Raw genomic sequence first — 19,641 nt, forward strand, 5'->3', positions numbered from 1 at the left:
GCAAGCTTGCTATTGTAAATAGGGTTGCAGTGAAAATGCATGTCAGACACACATTTTTATATATAACAAAGACTGCTAATCTTACAAATTAAACCCTGAAAATTTATTGAAAGAGGTGGCATGAACTTAAATTGTACAATATCTTGAAACATGATAAACAGGAGAAAAATATTGTGCTGAACAATAGGAATAACCCATAAAAAAAATTTGCTTTTAGAAACCGTTCGGAAAGAAGTGTGGACGTGGGAAACGGGCCATTGTATATTGTCCATCCATCACTTGTCCACTCAGACCTGGTTTGCCTTCTTCAGTGTTCTCCATCTGTCCTTCAGGTTGACATTGGTCCGGTCATTGAAGGAGTAATAGGACATTATCTTACTCCAGTTGCCTTCTCCAAACCTTTTGACGCCTTCTTTCAACTTCATTGTCTCACTCTCACTCCACTTCTGCAACACAACGGGAACATACGGTTACAGAGCTTGGTTTTATTTTTGACCGATGTATTGAGAAGTCTGCCTGTGTGGTGCTTTCATCAGCTGCTGGACAGTCCGATATCTGGAAGTCGCAGGCTTCAGCAAATTAACTTTTTGAACGCAAGAAGCGACCAAATCTGTCATCCTTTTTACATAAGTTTGCTGAAAGATTGTCTTTCAGGTTTGATATTCCTACAATATACCTTGTGAATGTCGCTACTTCTCAGCAGCACATTAACTTATTTTGACTTGAGTGTTAAAACCAAGTTTTGCTATGCTTACCCTCTTCTTGTTGCCTGAATTGGAAATGGTGCTCTCATTGTGCGATGCTTTGGGGGAAAACAAAGATGTATCACCATATAAACAAGATTTTCACAACTAGATTTACACAGGATTAATGAGAAGCAGATATTTGATGAAAATATTACCGTTTTTCTTTCTGGAGGGGACACATGACTCTTCATCGCTCCATGTTTCCTTAGTTTCTTTAGCCTCTTTAAACAGCCGTTTCCTGTGAACAAGGACAGAGTTTCTTCTCACACTTGGCACCCTTATTCATGATGGTAATTGATAAACAGCTGCCAAAAAAAAATAGGCTGCATCTATAATCATTTTGGCGCGGTTATTTAAATATACTGGTTGACATTTTGGTGCCAGTAGTAGTGAAGTTTGTATGGAATTTTTTTAAATTAGTTGATCTCTTTTCAGTAGAACAAGTTTTATTGTTAAGTCATCAAAACGTGTAACTTTTTGCGTGACTTTTAGACACCCAAATTCATACGGAATTATCTTCCGGGGAACTTTTAAAATACTTTTTATTGTTGTAGGTTATGCTAGAACTCATTCACAACAGGTCATTCAATCCATTCGGAGATAAAGCAGCTGGTGTAATATTTACTAACCATTTGGAATTGGAAGGCCCTTGAGCTTGAGCAGAGTTCTTATGAGGAGTGGAGCTCGTTTGAGGGACAGGGTGAGGAGGGAGCAGATTGGGGGAGCTGTCCAATGAATCTGCGATACAGACGACATCTGGATCCCTGCATAAATACATCAACGTTGATCAAATGTCAGTCACTGAATCATAAATCAACATTGTGACATCAGATGAATGTTGTATTAGGACTTGCTTGCTGAGAGGTTTGCTGGCCAGTTGTTTACGAGGTTTCCGCACTGGGGTTTTGCAGGGAGCCAGTGACTCCTGTGGGTCTTCCTTACTGTCTGATGAGGACTCTTTTGACTTGGTGGAGTTTCTGCATGATGAGAGGTCAGACTCAGTCAAGCATTGTCCAGGAAAAAAGATGTGGACTTTTAGAGATGTAAAGAGTATTACATTTCCTTATAGCTTCCATGTAGTGGAATCAAATGTGAACCACAACCAGCTAGCTTACTAAAACAACAATAGTGACGCTTTAAGCTCCCCAATTTAAAAAAAACCTGTCACGTCTGCTAGCCAATGTCTACTTGATGTCCCCAGATCCCAGCCTAAACTGGAGGCCGTCTTTAACCATAAACTTTGGCGTAGATGACCTCTTAATACTAGATCATCCAGTTCAGATTACTTTTGTTAAAGCAAAAGAGCAAACTTTTTACAGTTTTTCCAATGTGGGGGGGAAACGCAAACAAGAATGTGCAAAAAGGGACTTTAATTTAATTCCTCTGGTTTCACAATTCCTGGAACTTTTGGTTTTGAAATTATTTTCAAAGTGAGCCTAGGTTTTTGAGGTCAAAAAGCAGGAAAACTGTAAAAAGTTTTCCAGGTCTTTGGAAAAGCTTCTGTGGTTGAAAACAGCTAATTAAAAGACCCATTAGTGGCCGGTAGAGGTCCATGTTATTCCTTAAACTCATAACTGACCCAAGTCGTTTTTACGACAGACCGTCACCGCTATCCTTAGAGCCCTGTGTTCTCACTAACACGGATAAACATTACAACATGTTAACAACCTAAATGGCAGCCCTATGTGGGGTTATACTGTACATTTGGACTTACCCGCTGAGTGAACTGTTGGACTGGTTATGGCGTTTTCCCGCAGAGATCTCCCCGTTCTCCACAGAGCCAGGGGGGTCCTCGTCACTCTCTGTTGACAACTCTGTCGGACGAGTAGAGGCTCTTCGTGACAAAACAAGCCGTTTTAGTGCTGTACACTCTGAACAATGGAGAACCACAAGCAGCCTACTCATGACGAAATGTGCTATACAACGCCAGGTTTAAAAAAACATTTTCATTCATGGAGATGGAGATGTGTATCATCAGAATCTGCATTGAAAAATTATTTCTTTTTTTTTTTATTTAGGAAAAATACAGAAAAGCAATATAATGTTGTGAGAGTCGCACTGATCTGATACTGGTGACTTAATTCCTCTTTTTAAACATGTATGAGCTGCTGTTACAAAATATGAAAGAATTCCTTTATCCTACTAGTTATTTATTAATGCTCTGTATCAGGACATGTAGTTGCACTCAGTTACACCGTGCGCTATTAAAAAAAACTCTGTTAGCTTGTAGCGTGCTCAGACAGGTCTCCATTGCTCAGGTGATAGATAGTAGCTTAAAACTACTGCTACTGCTTGCCCGCATCTTATGGCACCACTACAGTCAAAACCATCACCTCGACTTATTGTGATGGAGATGGAGCATTTTTGGACAGTTAAAACACACTTTGAGAAATTATTTATTATCTTGTATAATGACCATTTCTTAAAATGTGTGAAAGTAGAGGTCACAGACCAAATCCCTCCATAACAGAATAAATATCTGTAATGGTATTCTGACTGACATTGGATTGATCAGAGCATCCCCTAAGTATTCTATGATCACCTTGTAAAAAGTGACTTCTAAAAACCGCAGTTTAAAAAAAAAAAGAAAAATTGTGTACCTGCTGCTAATTTTGTTGGTTCGTCTGGGGCACTTCCGCACAGGTATGGTAACCTCATTGTCTGTTAATGGGCTCTGCGAGTCTTTTCTACTGGGTATAGCCAGTGACTGTGATGGCTCTTCTGTACGGACATCGGTCTCCACTTCCTGTAAAGCCGTTGTGCACTGCGAGCTCCCCTGGCTGTCCGGCTCAACCACCAGTCGGGCCACAGTGTAAAGCCTCCTGTTCCTCAGCACTGAGGGGGTCTTTGAGAGCGAACCTGTCTGTGTTTGAGGACCAGCGTCTGTGTGTGGTGGTTGGTCTGCTGGGGAAGCCTCCATGGGGCTGCCTGAGTCTCTCTGAAATAGCCCATCCTGCTCTGAGTCTCGATCGGCGACTGTCTCGGGACTAGGAGAGAGTCGCAGGCAGAGAGCTTCTTTTCTTGCCAGCTCCTCTTCCTCCACTTCTTCCTCCAGCTCAGCAAATGTTCTCTCATCTGAACCTGCAGCCAAAGCATTGTAGGCTGCCTCCAGCCTGGCCCTCTGGATTATTGTATGTTTACTGGCAGATAAGACAGAGACAAGTAAAGAGAGGTTGAACAGGGTATTTAGGCCAGAGAATAAAAAGAGTCCCCAGTTGACAAATTAGCTTAAAATAGGAAAGGTTCCCATAACATTGTACTTGAAACATTCTGGCCTGAAGCCCTAAAAAAAATTATTACCCCACACCAGTTGAAACTGGAGTACCGATAAATGTTTTTAAACCAAATACCGTGCTTGGATATGGTTCTAAATGTGGTTAGCACAGCTTCTAATTGTGGGTATTAGTAAAGCTTATTATTGGGTGACTGCACTGTTTCCTCTAATCCTTCCCAATAATAGCAGATAGACTCAGAGATGGGCCTATTTAAAATAAATAAAAATCTGCTGTCATCCAGATGATGTGTTTTTCACCATCTGGCACAAAGCAGAGGGGGGGGAGACACAGAACACAATGGGAATCTTTGTGTCAGATGTTCAAACTGTAAAGTGTCTCTTGTGTTCCTGCTGTTGTGCAGCCCAATAATGAGAGGGATATGGGCGCCTGGTTAGCTCACCTGGTAGAGCGGGCGCCCATATACAAAGGTTTACTCCTCGACGCAGCGGCCGTGCGTTCGACTCCAAGCTGCGGCCCTTTGCTGCATGTCTTTCCCCCTCTCTCTCTCTCTCTCCCCTTTCAAGTCTAAGCTGTCCTATGCAAATAAAGGCCTAAAATGCCAAAAAAAATAATCTTTAACAAAAAAAAATAATGAGAGGGGTAGAGTGCGCCATATGATGTTACTTGACTTAACAGAGACCATAACGCTTTGGCTATTTTGCATTTTAGAAGAAATTATGAGCTTGTTTGAAATGAACTGAAAAGTAACAAGAGAGCCTACCATGGTCCAAAGGGGATAAGGTTTATATGTGGAGTGACAGACGGGCCTGCTTTATCTTGCTCATCAGGTTCAGCTTCCTTGTTTTGCTCCGCGAGTTTTTCATCAATAAGCTGTGTTGCAGCCTGTTATACAGTACATACGCAAATCAAAAACACAAAATAAGTTTAAAAGACATTTACTTCACCAACCAATCAACAGCGTTGTATCTGTGGATTGGCTGAACATTGGCTGTGTGGGTCATCACAGGTAAGGCTTTCTTATTGAACTCATGTGTCAACACATGACAATCACATTTTCAATATTCAATCAGTATTGGCCAGTTGTAGCCGAAATATCTCATCAACATAAAGAAACCTTGTTTCAATGCAGTGAGCTTTTATCTTGTGTGTAATGCAACATACCTTGTGGAGAAAGGGAACATTTAATGGGCAGAGACTCTGGCAAAAGGCCAACATCTCCTTCTTGAACCGTGGGAAGCTGATTTGCTCGACTTCATGCATTTTACTCTTCTTTTTGATGAGACTCGTAAATATAGCTTTCTACAGAGAACACAGACATTCAGAAATGTGACACACATGCCATGCGCACAACCATTTTCATGTAGACATGCAAGTCAAATTGAAAATGATTTAATGTAAAAAGGCAAATTATGGCCTTAAATGTCTACACTATATAAAAACACTTTAATGTGTGATAGAAAATGGAAACCAGCTAACTCTGCTGGTTCACAACTAATAACAAAAATATATATAATAATAGCGTATTTTATATTTTATTCTGGTTATTGGTTTCACACACATCATCATCAAACAACCAAGAAAACAAACAAGCTGAAACGTGTTGTGTCGAGTTTGTCATCCCATCACTGAAGATGTGTTACAAGAACAACTGTTGGCACTAGCACCTTATTTCACTGTACTGTATGTGCAGTGTGCCAAAGTCTCCACACTTGACTGAACAGTTTCAGAAACAAGATTAGGTACAGTAGGTAGAGGTTTTTAGAGACTGCTAAAGACTAAACAGAAGCATGTATACTTTAACATTAAACAATATGTAACATAACGGACACTGCAACTTTTCTATAACAATGCAACTAATGACCATGTGAATGCAGTAACCAAGAGAAGAGAAAGTTAAATGCTGATTTGACTCACAGAAATGAATAGCTTAGCGCAGGGGCTAATGGATCCGAAGTGTCTCTTAACATTACCCCACTAATAATGCCCGAAATGATACCAAACTTCTACACTAGTACAAATAGGTTATGCACTCATAAAACGATGGATTGTAAAGTTTGTAAGTACACCAGAAGTTTATGTAAATAACACTTGCCTGCTGGCTTCTGCTCTCTGCTGCTGCTCCTACCGGGCAGTAAGAGTGCTTAGGGCCGTCTACAAATTACAACACCGAAAAGAGATGCAAAAAAAATATTTATTAATTTAATGATTAAATAAGGTAATGTCTCCAAACTTACCTCAATTATAACTTGTCTCTTGCTAGTTATTCTACAGCACTTACTTTAAAAAATAAGTTAAATTAATAAATATTTTTGTTGCATCTCTTTTTGGTGTTGTAATTTGTAGACGTCCCTAAGCACTCGTCTTACAGCAGCAACAACAGCAGAGAGCAGAAGCCAGCAGGCAAGTGTTATTTACATACACTTCTGGTGTACCTACAAACTTTACAATCCATCGTTTTATGAGTGCATAACCTATTTGTACTACTGTAGACGTTTGGTATCATTTCGGGCATTATTAGTGGGGTAATGTTAAGAGACACTTCGGATCCATTAGCCCCTGCGCTAAGCTATTCAGCTGATAACGCTACTCTAAGCTAACTCTCCCAATGTTCGACCCAGGTGAAAAAAAGCTTCTGGGGGGGTGTTTGGCTCGAGGTCATGGTGCAAAGGACCCTAAGGTGAAATTACTCCGAACCATCACTTTAATGAACTCACCTTGCCAACCATTGGTTTGGGAAAGTGTTTGTTCAGCACTTTGTTTGCTTTGTCAAACTCATTGTTGTTAATGAGAATCCACACCATCTAAGGACAGAAAAAAATAAATAATAATTTGTTAAATCAAATCTAAACTTTGTGAAAGCAAGAATCTTTAAACAAGTCTAGCTTCTTCCTTTATTAGGCAGGCAGGTGGCGTGAGCGGGTGCACACACACACACACACACACACACACACACACACACACACACACACACACACACACACACACACACACACACACACACACACACACACACACACACACACACACACACACACACACACACACACACACATTACTTAAGCTTTTTGATTGACATGTATTTGAATGCCCTTGTGTCACACATTATACCATAAAAACAAAAAACACTCACCATGTCTTTAATTGAAGCGCATACATTCTCTAAATCCTGCTGTGGTATACTGAATTCCTGGCTTATTTCTTTCAGCACCCTTAAGGCTGACTCCAGAGGAGTTACTGACTGGTCAGCCTCAAAGTACAAGTCTGTAGGCAAAGACAAAGCCATATTTCACTGTGGTGTTTGGTTCACAACATGCAAGTAGGATGGGATGTATGTTCAGGGAAATTCGGTTTTACAGTTCAAGTTGTAACGGTACACTTTACCATTTCAGTATGAGAGTTCAATACAGGTGGTGAATCAAGTGGCCAGACATTTTGTTTAAAATCTGTATAACAATGCAGTGCTGTGGTGGTTGTGCTAAGCTGATATCTCCTATTTGTCCCCAAATGTGGTTTTGTATTGTGTGAAGCAACTCAAAATGGGTAAAGAATATCTCTACTGTTTTATTCTGAGTTTCCAATAGTATTAGGCACGGCCATGCTGTATTGAAAATGCATCTAATTGTGACAGAGTCACCCTAAAGGGTATTTTATTCACTGGTAGGCAAGCAAATATTGCACTTCTGCATTTTTGCCTGGAGCTTATGTTAATGTCTACTACAAATAGAAAATTGTACACATAGATGCAACTACATTAAATACCCAACAATACACAGTTTTGACAAACTTACTGATTTGTGCCATCGTGATGAATGTATAATGTTGGTCTTACCAATTTTTTCACCATCATTTATCCGGGAGAGAAACTGCAATATTCGAATCTTTGTTTTTATAACATCGGTGTCCTCCAAAGGACGGACCAAGACACCTGTAACAAGACAATGAATACGTCTGTCATTCCCCAAAACAGCTGGCTAGCTACATGTTCAAATATAAGTAAATCATTCACACTCAGCAGGCTCTGCACTCTACAGTCTTCATTTAAATACATGTATTAATATAAGGTCAAGTGGAGATACAGGAGGGAAATAATAACATCATTTGAAATTATGTTCATGCTTTAGTTGTATGGTCAGGACAAGGTAGCTATACATTTGGAATATAGGCCATATAGTATAGCTAGTACTAATGTTTGTGAGAACCAGATGTAACGTTACATCTTCCGGACCCGGTAGTCTCCCCTTTGAAAATACTAAACGCACTGACTGGACATGACTGTCGGTCTCTCCTACACTTTTTGGTCCATAGAAAGGGAAGCGGCTAGCTTGTGCGCTAATTTTTTAACGGGATGGGGCGATTAAACAGACGCATATTTGGAAAACTAACTAGCTGGTCCACTTCCTAAATTCCTTTATTTACAAAACAAAAAAAGACTGTTTGAAAACACTTACACAATTCAAACTTGGCTAGCAAGACCTTTAAGGACTGTCGACAAGCGATATATTGGACAAGCGATATATTGGTCGGACACAATGAGCTAGCTAACGTTAACTAAACTAACTTAACGTTAACTCTTAACTAGCTAGCTAGCTAGCTAAAGTTAGTTTGTGAGGCAGTTTGTTAACGTTACTTACTCTCAAGGACATCTCTAATGCCACAGAAGTCCTTGTATTGCTCGTTTTTAAACCGCTCTAGCCCCAGAGAAAAATAATAATCAAATATCCAGCGGTTGACAATACGTTCGACATCATTAGTTTGGTAGCTGTTTACAATCTTTTTTGCCGCCATGTTGTCCACCATTGATGTTGTTGTCAACGGAAGCAGGTAGGAGGCGGGCAATGGGCGGTTGCTGAGCGAAAGAAGGCTCTTCTTTTCCTTATTCTTCTTTAGTTTATTGGCGGGCTACAAACTAACGTTTAAAGGTGCGTGTCGCCACCTACTGTACCGGAGTGTGTAATACCAGGACTTTAAACCATCAATAAAAAGGAAGAAAACAAATCATATTATATTCAGAATATTAAACCCGTTTCATTTAAATCATTAAATAAAGCCTGTTCAACCTGTATTTTTTCTCTAACAGTCCTTTAATGCTCCACTCCCTTCCCAAATCTACCACCCTGTCCTTCAATCTCTTCCTTTCTACAAACTATTAGTGCATGTTCAACAGTTTCCCTACAATTACAAATCTCACATTTAGCTGTCACTGTCTTTTGCATTAAATATAAAGTAGCCTAGCATAAAGTCCTGTATTTTCTAATCTCCTTCCTTCTTTCTTATATTTACCTCTATTTTCTTCTTAATTTGTCAGACTTTTGAATTTTGAAATAATCTACCCTTATCATTATTCCAGAGTTCTTCAATCCAAGTGGCGCCACCATGAATGTCTTATATTACATCCATAGGATAAGGGTGACACAAGTGTAACCGTTCATAAGCGTTGAATATACAACCAATAATTTTAGGTTTAGGATCAAATGTGAAATTAAGTCCAATCAGGATCTGCCAATCCAACTGAAGAAGACAAAATTTGATCAAATGCTTTGCCAAAGATCCTAAACCGTCTTTGGCTTTGCTGAGAGTTACTAATTCTTCTTTTCTGAGTTCATTAGCGAATTTCACACCAACAGAAAACATAATACTGCCACACATAAAAGGGTGTATCGTCAGGATACAGTCAAATCTTTATAAAGGGTTGTGCAAATTGTGACCATTATGACCATAACTGTACACTTGTAATAAATATGTACAGTATTGTGTTACTGATTTTCTTAGAAGGGCATGTGAACAGGCAAGGTAAGCTATAGCCATTGGTGGAAGAAGCATTCAGATCCTTTACTAGTAGAGTACTATTACCACACAAAATACTCCACTAAAAGTCCTGCATTCAAAACCTTACTTAAGTAAAAGTATGTAAGAATTTTCCATGAAGTGTACTTAAATTATGAAAAGTAAAAGACCCACCCATTCATATACAACTATTAAAATATTATGAAATGTTGGTTGTAGGACCCATTTTGGTAGTTAACCGAGGAACAGGCTACAGTGTAAAGTTGGTTGATGCTACCTGTGACTGAAAGAGGGATTACTGTACTGAATATCTTGTGCTGCTTTACACTTCAAATGAGTCGCTCAACATAGACTCTTAAGTCTTGCAATAGACTGCGCCTCCCAGACCTCTGGAAAAGACAGTTGTGCTCTTTTTTGGACAGGAAGGCAGGTATGTTGACATTACAGGGCACACAGTCCCCTACAAGGAATCCCTCAGTTATTCCTTTTAGTTCATATTTTATTATCTGTACAGATATATATATATATATATATATATATATATATATATATATATATATATATATATATATATATATATATATGTGTGTGTGTGTGTGTGTATATTAGATATTAGCTATTTTTATATTCCAGGGGTGGCTGTAATCCAAACATTTCCAATAACAGAGAAATGTAAAGTCCAAAAGTCAAAATGTTTTGAAAAAAGATAGATGTAACGAAATATTCTGTTCAGTCCATATTTGTTTTCACTATGGTGAAAAACTGTTTGCTCTCCTGCTTGCCGCATACAAGGGGAGGCACACACCTGTATAACGCAGCACATATATACTGTACATATGCTATACATATTAGTATGTAGACCTATAAAAAGGCTGCTGCACCCCCAAGCTATCGAATCGCAATGAATGAAAAACACAATACAAATTGAATCGGCACCCATGGATCGTTAAAGAATCAATTCTGGACAAAGCATATCGACCCAGCCCTACTAATAACAATTCATTACATACTTCAGTCTGACGGCACTTTGCTTGTGTGAGGAAGCCATTAAGGCAACATTGTGAAAATCTTGGTAACTGAACAAGAGTCGTGTCTGTTTGCTCCTTCAGGATAAATGACAGGGCTGCACGGGCCTTTGGACAACAGTTGGCTCTAATTGGAAATCAGATGGACTGGGAATGGGCCAGCAGACAGCTGAACTGGCTACCAACGCCTCTACACGTGCTAAGACCCGCTCAGGCATTGACCAGGACCATATATCGGTATAAATCACAAAACAAACCATCCATCTCTGGAGCTTTTCTGTGTCTGGCTGTTGAGAAATTGTAACCTTGTGTAGCTTCTCTTTTAGGGATATCCACAATCAGTTATGGGGCTTCCGGGGCCTGTCTGCAGCGGTGAAGGCCTGGATAGCGAGCACTGCGCCTGGGGTATTCTATGTGTGTCTTAAGTGACCTTTTTGCTATTACTGCTTAGTTTAAAACATACAGTGGCTTGCACAAGTTTACACACCCATGCTAAAGTTGACTAAAAAGAGGAATAAAAAAAATCTTTTGGAAATTGATCTTAATGCCTTAATTAAAAAAAATAGGAAAAATCCTAGAGATTGGAATGGTTTTATTTCAGTTAGCCTAATAGCTGGTTTGATTTGCATTGAGAGATGATTTTACGTAAAGTACCCCATGCCAATCTCTACGTATGGTGAAGGCCAAGGGAACTTTATCAGGATGGAGAGTATCCTGGATCCATGAAATAACTGGCCTTTAAAAATAAAAATCTGCCTGCCTCTATGGGAATTTAACATAGGGGTGTACTTACTTATGGCCCCTGTATTTTAAGGAAGAACATTTATTTATTTACGATACATTATTCAATCACAAAGAAAATTGGTGTCCTTAAAGGTTGGATTTTTCCTAATTATTTTAATCAAGGCATTAAGATCAATTTCCAAAAGATGGATTTTTATTCCTCTTTTTAGTAAACTTTAGCATGGGTGTGTAAACTTATGCCAGCCACTGTATATATATGTACATGTATATGCATGCAAAAAATATTTTCTGAGCTCAAGTTACATCGCACTTAGAACTAAAAACCTTTCTCTTTCATTTCACAGCTGTCCAATTTAAAACCAGTAACCTGCACTGGCTGGGCCATAGGAGCACTGGTGACTGTGGCGCTGTTGGCTGCAGTGACCATTTTGGGGGCACTATGGGTGGAAGGGAAAGACTTTTGGGCCATTATATATTTGACAAAAAAGGTTTGCAAATGAATGACAATTATTTCTGATTTGTTTCTGCTGTTTACTTCGACTTCTCTTTTTTTATACTATCTTAATGACGTATTGAATTTGACACTATATGATGGTAGGTGGTTAAAAAAAATAAAAAATACTGTAAGATTTGTCAGGGCATGTGGAAGTTGTTAAATTGGTTTTACAGTGTTGCCCAAGGAGTTGGCCAGCGTATTGTAGCAGTGACATGTTGGTTCACAGTTGTATTAATGTCAAAAAGCATATTTCCCATGGCTGGACTGTTGCTGGCATGCGGTCTTTTGTATCCAGATTTAGTTTCTTACTGGTTTAAGAGGCCAACTTTTTTTTTTTTTACAAATGATATGTAGCCTTGCTTTATATAAAATGAAGGGAGCTGGACTTTCTGTTTCAGATTTGAAAATGCTTTTTCATGTGATGCAAATAAACCTCTAAATTACAAAATGTTCATCATGTCTCATTAATAAAAAATATTTAATTACATAATAATAATAATAATAATACACAAACAAGACCATAAGAAGCAACCACACGAGCTTGCAGGTTTAACCACACCAGGTCATGGCCACACCAAAACGAGCACTGAAGCCCATTTTGACCTCCACATCTCTGCATTCAGTCTTCATAAGTGGTGACTTCCACATGTGTGTACATTTTACACTTCATGTTACACTTTTGAAGTGTGGCACGAGCTGCTTTCTGGGGCCGACCTCATAGGTGTGGGGGAACTTCATTCCCTGCGTCCTATCGTAGATCTCGTGCAGAGTTTGCTCCCACTTCACAGGCGACACCAGCTGCTTCACCAGCTGCCTTCGCACGTGGCTCTCATTCATGTAGCGTTTGCCATCCACGTTGGAGTACACGTTGATCTCGGGGCGACGGACCTGAGCGGGAGAGAAATCTACGTAGGGCTGCCACCTATTAGTCGATTAGTTGACTAATCGGTCGGTTTGGTCTTAGTCAACTAAGATTTCTTTAGTCGATTAGTCATTTTTTATGCTTATTCGTGCTTAAGTCGATTAGTCATTTTTTATGCTTATTCGTGCTTAATTACTCATTTCCAAGAAACTTATGAGCACATTTATGGTAAACACAAGATTTAAAGTGGTGCTTTTGCAGGATTAATTGTGGAGAAACTCAGTTTTACAGATGGTTAATTAACTACTGTACATTTATATTGTGCTTTTCTAGTCTTGACCACCTCTCAAAGCGCACAGCTCTGTCAATTAAATCAACTAATCGATTAGTCGACAAAATTGTATAAGTGTTATTCGACTAAGAATTTCTTTAGTCGAGGACAGCCCTAAATCTACGTGTTAGGTGACAAGCACTTGAGGTGTGCAACTTTGAAAAGTGGTAGCTGAACAAAAATGGCTATTGGTGAGGTTAGAAAACCTTTCGTGAGATGTGGATGAAATGAATTAATACTAGTAATTAAAGCTGTCAGATGAATGTAGTGGAGTAAAAGTACCATTTCCCCTCTGAAATGTAGTGGAGTAGAAGTAGAAAGTGGCATGAAAAGAAAAGATTCAAGTCAGTACAAGTACCTCAAATTTGTACTTGCAGTCTTGAGTAAATAGTTATATTCCACCTCTGCTCAAAGTAGAGTGAGAAATGTTTGCATAGGGCCTTGTGATTATGAAATAAACACTAACCTATCTCTGTTTATCCATCAGACTGCCATAATGCATTTATGTCAAACTTCATCTTACTAAATATTAGACAAAAGTTGCAGTAAATGACAGGTGGAGGCTCCTACAGCCTCTGCACATCCCTGCACACCACATACAGCACAAGGTGTGTGTGTGTGTGCTTCCTGCATGGGCTCACATATGGCATTTCTCCCTGTTCATTCAACTCTCACTGTCTGCGAGTGTGTCTGTGTGCGTGTGTGAAAGCGACACACTTCATTTAACATGACACCAAAGACTCAACACCACATGAAAGCATTGCGTTGCAACAGGGATAGCCTGTGTGGATCCCTGGAAGAAAACGTTCTAGTGTTACTGTGTTTCTTGGCTCTTATTGGGCAAAAATTAAGAGATATTGACATTGATACCATAAAGGAAAAGTGGTTCCAAGCATAGTGAATGTGACAATTCACGGCCCAAACTGAAAGGGATGTTTGGGAAGGTGACATCTTGAAGACAGCAGCAAAAATGTTTAAACTATTCCAGGTAGTAGAATGTGTATAGTACACTTTGTGTGATGCCAATGTAGTGACATTAATGCATAATGAAAGTTGGCTTTTTAAGAAAATGTGCCGACATGCAAAAATCGGTCCCTTAGAGCACAGGCTTTAAATTATTTAAGCATTACATTTTTTTAATTATTCATTTCAATGTCATTTTTTTTTTTTTTTTTTTTAAAAGATTCTTCACATCTCCATCTACATAATGACATTAAAGCTGCCACTTGACCTTATGGATCTGTTTAAGACCGTTTACACGTACATGGTTATTTTGAGAAACGGAGACATTTCCCTTCGTTTGTGCCCTTCGTTTACACGCAAACAGAGAATTTGCCTCTGAAAAACGAGTCTTTCTAAAACCTCCGGCCAGAGTGGAGATTTTGGAAAACCTTGTTTGCATGTAAACTGAGACAAACGGAGGTTTAGGCAGCCGAGGAAGTGAAGAAGAGAAGAGAGAGGAAGTCATTAATTGCTGTTGTTGCTATTTTCGGGATTCTGATTGGCTAACATGGGCTTGCGCTTCTCATTACACTGCCACCTACAGGTTTGGCATGCTCTTGACGGCATATATACACTGTAAACAAACACTTTTCTGAAAACTGACAGCTGTGCACAATGTTATTTTTGAAAACGGAGAGGTTGAAATGTCCGTTTATGAAAATAGCTGGCCACGTGTAAACGTAGCAAAAGTTTTGCTAAGTTTCAGCAGATCTAAGAAGATTCTAGGAAACAAACTTCATTTTGCAACAACAACAAGGGCTGTGCCCTTGCCTTGCAATGGAATTCAATGGAAATGGTCTATAGAACTTTATTTAGCCTATAGTCTTAGTAAAATAAATGCATTGTTGTGTTTAATAAAAATATTTTAATAGAGAAAGTATAACATTTCATTTTGTTACATTGTTAAGAAGACCCTAAATGAACTTCATATCAAATGCCATGTTGGGCTATACACTTCTACTTTGCCGTTTTTCAGTCTGGAGAAGTCATGTGATGCAGCCTAACATCACACAGTGTGTCATCACCGTAGACATACACACACAAAGATCCCAGTTTTAAATATCTGTACATATTCATGTCTAATGTAAAATGTTAATGTCTTTACATTTTTATTAGAATATACTTTTAGTTTCATATTGCTTAATAACCATACAAATAGATGTATAAAATGATATAAACCCATCCTAATATTGTGTTAATGTACTGTACATATAACTGTTTATTGTGTTTTGTCTGATCCTTTGGCAACATTGTTATTGAAACATTCATGCCAATGAAGCCCCTTGAATTGAATTGATAAGGAACATGTTCTATATGATCTATGGTCATCACATTATGGAACTTGTCATGCACAGTGACATCACAGTGTGACACATTCTAAACCTTCGATGGCATTCCATGGTTCGGTTTAGAATACAACCCTGGGTTCTTACAGGCAGTTAACAGTCTGATCTCGTGAACGACGCATCTCTTTGTGTGACAGAATTCAAAACGTCCGTACAACGACAGAGCAATACTACTCTACACTGCAATACTCCACTATCGCAACAAATACTTTTGTTCAGCGATCATGGCAACGATGCCGGCAACAGTGGTCTGCCCAACTCCCAGCGTACAGCTCGAGGATCGGAAAAAAGACCAACTGGAAACTCAAGAACGAATCACCCAGCTGGTCTCCGAAAATGCTGGCCTGGAGGACGAGAAAAGGAGAATCCTGACGGCTCTACGTTCAGAGAGAACCATAAGGAAAAACGCCGAAAAGGAGAGTAAAATCAAGGAGAAGGAGAAAAATGATGAGATTTGTGATCTCAGAGAAAGTTTGAAGGCAGCCAAACTCCACTGGATTGGTGAGTTCAACCGGGTCGTCAGGCTCTTGAAACAGGAGCAAAAGAGGAACAGAGAGACCCAGGAGAAGAAGATTAATGATACATTATCAAACATACCAAACCAGAATTTGATGGACAAGGACGCAAAGCTCCAAACTCTGGCAGAGGACAACGATAGGAAGTTGAGCCATGTCATCCAGGAAAAGGATGATCTGATCAACAAAATAACGGAGGAAAAGACGGCTCTAGACGTGAAGTATTTGGAGAGCGAAGCCAAGCTCATGGAGAAGGAAAGGCAGATCATCCAGAGGGAGGCAGAGTTTGAAACAAAACTCGCCACTCTGGAAGACCAAATGACGTGTGAGCTCGCTGCAAAAGAGGAGAGCTTGGAGAAACGGCGTGAGCTGGAAAGAGAGAGCAGAGAGATGGAGTGGAACAAAAAAGAGAGCCAAATGGAGAATGAAATCAAGCTCTTAAAAGAGAAAATCTCTGCTCTTCAGGTACAAAACCACAGCCTCCAGGAGTTTGAAAAGATGAACGGAAGGATGGAGAAGGAGTGGAATACCAAAGAGAGCCAAATGGAGAATGAAATCAAGCTCTTAAAAGAGAAAATCTCTGCTCTTCAGGTACAAAACCACAGCCTCCAGGAGTCTGAAAAGATGAACGGAAGGATGGAGAAGGAGTGGAATACCAAAGAGAGCCAATTGGAGAATGAAATCAAGCTCTTAAAAGAGAAAATCTCTGCTCTTCAGGTACAAAACCACAGCCTCCAGGAGTCTGAAAAGATGAACGGAAGGATGGAGAAGGAGTGGAATACCAAAGAGAGCCAAATGGAGAATGAAATCAAGCTCTTAAAAGAGAAAATCTCTGCTCTTCAGGTACAAAACCACAGCCTCCAGGAGTTTGAAAAGATGAACGGAAGGATGGAGAAGGAGTGGAATACCAAAGAGAGCCAAATGGAGAATGAAATCAAGCTCTTAAAAGAGAAAATCTCTGCTCTTCAGGTACAAAACCACAGCCTCCAGGAGTTTGAAAAGATGAACGGAAGGATGGAGAAGGAGTGGAATACCAAAGAGAGCCAATTGGAGAATGAAATCAAGCTCCTAAAAGCGCAAAACTCTGAACTTCAGGTCAATCTCCTTAGCCTGCAGGAGCTGGCTGAAAAAACGGACAAGGAGAAGGCCAGAATGAAAAAGGAGGAACAAAAGGCCAAGAAGGCGGCAGAAAAGAGGCTGAAAAAGGAGAGGAAAGAGGAAGAGGAGCGAAAGAGTAAACAGAAGAAGGAAAATAGGAAGCAAGAGAAGGAAGAATTGAAAAAACAGAAGAAGGAAAAAGAGGAGCTGGAGAAAAAAGTCAAGAAAGAGCGGAAGGAACAGGCGAAAAGAGAGAAGGAGGGATTAAAAAGACAGAAGAAAGAAAAGGAGGTGAGAGTGACGGAAGAGGAGCAGAAGGATTAACACCATCAACCCTTCTCTCCACTTCACCTCGACTCCCCCCCCCCAAAAAAAAACAAACTGGGTGATCTGGTTACCTGCCACATTCCAAAAACTTGCAGGTTAAAATAGTCATGGTGTACTCCGGGTGATCTGGTTACCTGCCACATTTAAAAGACTTGCAGGTTAAAATAATGTTGTTTACTCCGGGTGATCTGGTTACCTGCCACATTTAAAAGACTTGCAGGTTAAAATTTAAAAATAGTGTTGGTGTACTCCGGGTGATCCGGTTTCACTGCCACACTTCAATTATTAAAATGTCTTTTTTTGAATGAATGAATCTCATATCTGTGCATTTGTCTTTTTAAATGGGTTCAATAAAAACACACATCTGTGAAAACCTGACCGCAAATGTTTCACATATTTACCTTTTTTGATTGAACTGAAGATGATCTTTCATTTTCACCTTAAAGGACAATTCCAGCGCAAAATGAACCTAGGGGTTAATAACATATGTGTACCCAGTCGACCCTTCTCTGCTAATCGAATGTGTATTTATCTTGAAACGAGCTAGCACGAACCAGCGATTAGCTGCTAATGCTACCTTTCGGGGCAGAGGGTAAATCGCTATTTTATACCACTAACAAGGCTCAAAATAGCACCACACTTTAAAGGTAGCATAATGAGGTTCCCTACGATGGTGGCTCTCCATCGTGATGCCGGTCAACCATCACGATGGACGATGATATCGTCCATCAGCACAACCCTATTTCCATTCCTATGTTTTGGTCTATTATTTTCTGTATTGGTCAAGTAATGATTTCTTTAATCTATTTTTGAACTAATGATAAAACAACAAGGATGTAAAGGATTTGTTGTGGTACATTATATGTTCATCCTAAGGCTGCCATAATGCTCCATACCTTTTGGTGCCCTGCGATGACCCTACCATCGGGGAACAGATAGTTGGCCACAAAGCAAACCGGCTCCTTGATCCCCAGGCTTGTGCAGTGCTCTTTAGCCTGCACACAGGCATGTTTCTACTGGGCCTGTGGCCTACCGATGACTGACAGCATCCCACTAGCAATCAGCTCAGATGCTTTCTGCATGGCCTCTGCACGGACCAAGACACATAGGGGGTCATGTATTATATTTCTTTTAACTGAGCAACATCTTTGTCATGTACGTTAAGTACAGTTAAGTAAGTTAAGAAACACGTTTACCTTCTGCATAGTTCATGGCACCAGAAAAAAACAGGGCAGCAAATTCTCCAATGCTGTAACCCGCAGCAGCAACACACGTCTCAATGGCCTGTGGACAGAAGTGTAGAGAGTTTAAAAAAGAAAATATACTAAATAAGATGTTTTACCCAAGGGCGTAACTTTGGGTTCGACAATGGGGGGGTTGAGATCTCTACTTTTGAGCCAAATGGAAATTTTGAACATATTAAACACTAGAGATGCACCGATAGACCGGCTGGTTTTCACGTGCTCGGCCATGACCAGCGACCGGCAGGTCAGTCTGACGTATGCTGATTTCATGCCGGTAGTGATTGGATGTGAAAAGAAGGAAATGGTTCTAACACTGCATTTTAGATGTGTGTGAATTTTCCTCTTCAGGAGTAATTTATATAGTTCTATTTTATAGCAATCCATTATCTGTTCAAAAAATTTTCTAAGTTCTGTGCAAAATGTTCTATTAAAGAAAAGATAGAAAATAAATATTAGTGTGTGCTGTAAAGTGGTTAGAAAAAATAAAATCTGAATCGGCTAAAATCGGTATCAGCTGGCCTATTATACAGGACGGGTGGGAACTTTACCTGCATCATATTTGGGTCACAAAATCTTTTACTTTGTCTTTACTGGATCTATTTTTACTTTGATGTTGCAGCAGTGCCTTTACCCAGTACCCCCATTTCAGTTACTGCATATTGTATCTCAATTTCAAGTGAAACTAACATCCATGCAAAGGTTGTCCAAACGGACACACTCCCTAAACTGCCATCTATCCCGACTTTTACTAGTTCTAGCAAATCTGCAGCATGGTATATCAGTGTGATACCCAAAACACTTTCTATGTTATCCAGAAACATAACCCAGGAGTAGACAAAAGTAATTGTGTATGATTGACAATCAATCACGATGTATAGCTTTAAT

General features: G+C 39.7%; 2 protein-coding genes across 2 annotated transcripts; one reads left to right on the forward strand and one right to left on the reverse strand.

The window, feature by feature from the left end:
* Positions 1 to 81: 81 nt before the first annotated feature.
* Positions 82 to 8,862, reverse strand: terfa (telomeric repeat binding factor a). Its single transcript, XM_028566842.1, has 13 exons — positions 8,614 to 8,862; positions 7,812 to 7,907; positions 7,113 to 7,243; positions 6,697 to 6,783; positions 5,144 to 5,281; positions 4,743 to 4,864; positions 3,347 to 3,886; positions 2,461 to 2,580; positions 1,601 to 1,723; positions 1,376 to 1,510; positions 902 to 984; positions 756 to 802; positions 82 to 446 (listed from the first exon to the last, which is right to left on the reverse strand). Exons 1-13 carry the CDS (start codon positions 8,777 to 8,779, stop codon positions 288 to 290), a joined length of 1,947 nt encoding a protein of 648 aa, XP_028422643.1. The 5' UTR covers positions 8,780 to 8,862; the 3' UTR covers positions 82 to 287.
* Positions 8,863 to 15,663: 6,801 nt separating this feature from the next.
* On the forward strand, positions 15,664 to 17,509 carry LOC114553383 (DNA ligase 1-like). Its single transcript, XM_028574683.1, has one exon. The coding sequence runs from the start codon at positions 15,797 to 15,799 to the stop codon at positions 17,507 to 17,509; it is 1,713 nt and encodes a 570-aa protein (XP_028430484.1). The 5' UTR covers positions 15,664 to 15,796.
* Positions 17,510 to 19,641: the final 2,132 nt, after the last annotated feature.

This window comes from Perca flavescens, chromosome 1, assembly GCF_004354835.1.
Source record: "Perca flavescens isolate YP-PL-M2 chromosome 1, PFLA_1.0, whole genome shotgun sequence".
Lineage (NCBI taxonomy): Eukaryota > Metazoa > Chordata > Actinopteri > Perciformes > Percidae > Perca > Perca flavescens.